At 51.1% G+C, this 3815-nt stretch overlaps 1 protein-coding gene across 1 annotated transcript; it reads right to left on the bottom strand.

Moving 5' to 3' along the window:
- Positions 1-386: 386 nt before the first annotated feature.
- Positions 387-1685, bottom strand: LOC120647969 (omega-hydroxypalmitate O-feruloyl transferase-like). Its single transcript, XM_039924763.1, has one exon. It carries the CDS (start codon positions 1683-1685, stop codon positions 387-389), a length of 1299 nt encoding a protein of 432 aa, XP_039780697.1.
- Positions 1686-3815: the final 2130 nt, after the last annotated feature.

Below are 3815 nucleotides of genomic sequence, written 5' to 3' on the forward strand. Positions count from 1 at the left end.
GGGTTGTAGCAGGGGCTCGGGAGCACGGGGACGGGGCACCGGCGGGAGCGTGGACGCGGCGGGCGTCAGATGGGGAGAGATGAGTCGATGCTCTAATGGAGCCGAGCTACGCTGGGAAGGAGCTGAGTCTCGTGTGTATTTGGAGCCGAGCTTTTGCCTTGAATTGAGTTGGCATCCGATGTATTCTGCGGACTTGTAGCAGCGCAAAGGGAGGGGTCACACGCGAGCTTCCGTGGACACACCATTTTTTTCCGGCCACACCGCTATTACCATTCAATAATTCAGCCAAACAAACGTGCCACTCTTTCTTGAACCAACAGTATGAGTCATGATTCTTATTATAAACCCAGCTGGTGCATGGTTATCATTGAGCGGAAACACAATTTTTATAGTTGGTCTACCATTTCTTGGAACGCTTGCACACAAGGCAGAGGCAATCCAACTACAAGCACCATGCTCTGGCTATCACGCACGCCACGCAGAATCATGACCACCTCTTTATGCGGCAGCTCCGCCGGACCAGAGTGGCTGGCCTCTCCCCATCCAAAATCCGCGGTTCGGAACCCAAGTCGGTTCCAAGCAGTGACGAGAGTCGTCGCCGTCAGCGACGGGCGAGCCACTCGGTTGAGCTCAATGTAGTCAACGACGGAACGGATGAACGCGTTGTCAGTACGGCTGATGGCATCCTTGATTGAACGGGATGCCGCTGACAGTGGCCTGCTGAGGAGGTCGCTGGCGTAAGACATGCAGCATGCGAAGACGACGGCGTTGCCCCAAAATCCGTCCGGCAGTGGCGGGTTGACGCGCCGCCGGCCGTCTACGGCGAACAGCAACTTGCTCTTCTGCTCGGGGCGCATCCTCAGGGCCCGCGTCCTCGCGACCCAAACAAATGCCGTGAGAGCGACGAAAGTCGAGCACGTGGTGGCCGAGGCGTCTTCGCTTGCAGCTTTCTTCAGCCTCTCCAGCTTGCCGGCGTCGAACGTGAAGGAGCGATACACGCAGGGCATGTTGCCAAATGTGCCGGCGATGTCGGAGACGTCCTCGATCTCTGTGAATTCGTCATGCGGGAAGCAAACCGTTGGGACAGATCTGGCGCTCTGCAGTGTGCGATCGTGGTACGGCGAGGTGGACAGGGGCACGCCCCGTGCGGTCTCCGCCCAGGAGCAGAGGAACGCCGCCGCGGACTGGCCGTCCGCCAAGCAGTGGTTCATGGCGAGCCCGAGGACAAAGCCACCGCACCTGAACGTGGTCACCTGGACGGTCAGCAAGGGCGCCTCCAGGGCGTTCTCACTGTCCATGTCGACGTACACGAGGTCCGCGAGAACCTCGGCGGCGCAAGGCGCGGACACGTCCGTGACCTCCCGCAGCTCGTAGTCGGCTGCTGCCTCGACGAACGGCACACCACGGCGATCGTTCCGCACGGCGAGCCGCCCGTCGGGGCGCACGGCCAGGGCGCCCTCAAAGGGGTAGTAGTAGGAGAGCACCGTGCTAAGGGATTCCCTGATAAGCGTGGCCGCATTGTGGCTATGCGCCTCGCTGGATGAGTTGAAGACGTGGACGGTCTTCATGAGAACGTCGACATTCTGGTCGAGGTTGGAGAGGAAGTAGTAGTCTTCAGTAACTGTGACCGCGGCATCGCCGGCAGCGTGCACTAGCACAGGTTCCGACCTCGTCACCTTCACCATTTCTCTCTTGCTGGTTCACTCAACGTCTTTGCTATGTCCTTGGCTGTTTGGCGAGCCCTGGCAGCTTGCAGGGTAGTGGCACCAGGGGTATAAATAGACTAGGGCGCTGTCAAACAGTTAGCTGCAGGTATTAAAATGTTTCCTTATCCATTCCGTTCTTTAATACCCGATAGTAGGATGTCTGCTCTTGAACGTTGCCTGGCTGTCACCATTAACATGCGACCCAACTTACTGACGCGGCCCGGTCCCCGGACCAATCTCACAACCGCAGCACTCTGTTTTCAGTAATTCTACTTTCAAAGAACTATCACATGCGAATACGATCAGATAGCCTGGCGAAATCAGTTTTAAGTGTTGTAGTATATGCTTAATTGCACAAGATTGTTTCTTAACGCATCTCTTAATCCTTAGCGTCGCCGCACCGCATAGATATCCAAAGTGCAAGGGCATCAACTTTATTTTGTTTATGTCGACAGCGAGACACCTTATGTTTTTCGTGTAGGTCAAACTTTGTGTGTCCCATTTTCCGCTAAGAAGCTTCTCCATAAATGATGGGGTCTCCACCTCTCCCGCATAACATCGTCGACGCCGTTCCACACCAAGCCGGAGGGTCCAAGACGTGCCGGCGAGCCACCAAGACTCCAAGGATGGCCGGCACACCGAGATACAAGTTGGTTCACTCTAGAACCAGCGCACAAGGTTCAACACCTTCTCTAACACTCTCGAGAGAGCTAAACCTAGTGCTAACACTCTGAAAGGTGTGCTAAGGACTAAAGATTTGATCACTAAGTATTTTGGTTGGCTTGGAGGTGTTCTTCAATGTGTATGGGGTCTCCCTCAACTCCAGCAACAACAAAATGGCCGAAGGATGCCATATATATAGGCCACCAAGTCGAACTAGTCATTTGTAGCCGTTGTCCAATTTTCTGCGTAGGCATTGGTTCATCCGGTGATATGGCATTGGTTCAACCGGTCACTAATAGCTTCAATAATCTAGCCGTTGCGCACTCTTGATACGCTTGCAGCTGACAAGCCACCATTGGTCAAACCGATGGTTTGCACCGATGCTTCATCAGTTCAACCGGTGCTGAAAAAAGTCTTACTCCCCTTCTCTACAGCGCTGACGTCATTGCACCGATGCCTTGCTCCGATGGGCCCGTTTGTTCAACCGGTGCTGAAGACTTGGCTCCTTGCTGCTTGACTTGCTCTCTGAGTAACAGTACGTCGATTGCACCGATGCCTATCTGCCTACTGTCAGTTTAACCGGTGCCTATTGAGTTCTTCAGTTGATATTCATAACACACTGTTTATTGCACCGATGCCGTTGCATCGGCTTATCCGATGACCATCGGTTAGACCGATGGCTATGTGTCGGTTTAACCGGTGCATTTTGTTGACACTTGTCCAATGTGTATCTCTGGATTTTCACTACGGTTTCCCTATGGCGAATCGGACATATCTCTACAGTGGATTGCACACCTCAAATTATATCCATGGAACCCAAAAACCGATCTTACAAATCTGTTAGTCCCATTGATTATGTTGTCACACAATCTTCAAAATCACAAACAATGGTCTAATGGAGTCATGTTCCTTACAAGGGCAATAACAAGCATTAAACACTGATGAACAAACTTACGAAATGCTTGATGCTGTTCAAACCAATGGTTATTACATAACAAAATTACAGAGCCAGATCCATCCATATCTTGAGGAGTAAAATGATGCACATTTTTTAGCTCATACATATATACTTGCTAAAGGTTCTAACAGAGTTTTGACTAATCCCATCATAATTTCATAAAAGACATCTGAAATGATTTATGTTGAAAAATAGATAATTGTTTGATTAAATTCCGAAATAAATAAATCATGAACATGATTAGAACTAGCATGAATAACCCTATCATACTAGTAGCAAGACGTGCAAAACGCAGAAGAATCATGATCTCAGAAAACATGATTAAACACTGAATTAAACAGCAGCGTACGTACTGAGCTTTTTCCTTCGGGAAGACAAACGGTGCAGACGGGATGAAGGTGGTCGTACGAACAGAGTGCAGTAGACGACGTATTTATGGTGCGCTTTTTCATGAGGGAGGTGGTCCGTATTTATTGGGAGACAAACCC

The sequence above is a fragment of the Panicum virgatum genome, chromosome 9K (genome assembly GCF_016808335.1).
Source record: "Panicum virgatum strain AP13 chromosome 9K, P.virgatum_v5, whole genome shotgun sequence".
NCBI classification, from domain to species: Eukaryota; Viridiplantae; Streptophyta; class Magnoliopsida; order Poales; family Poaceae; genus Panicum; species Panicum virgatum.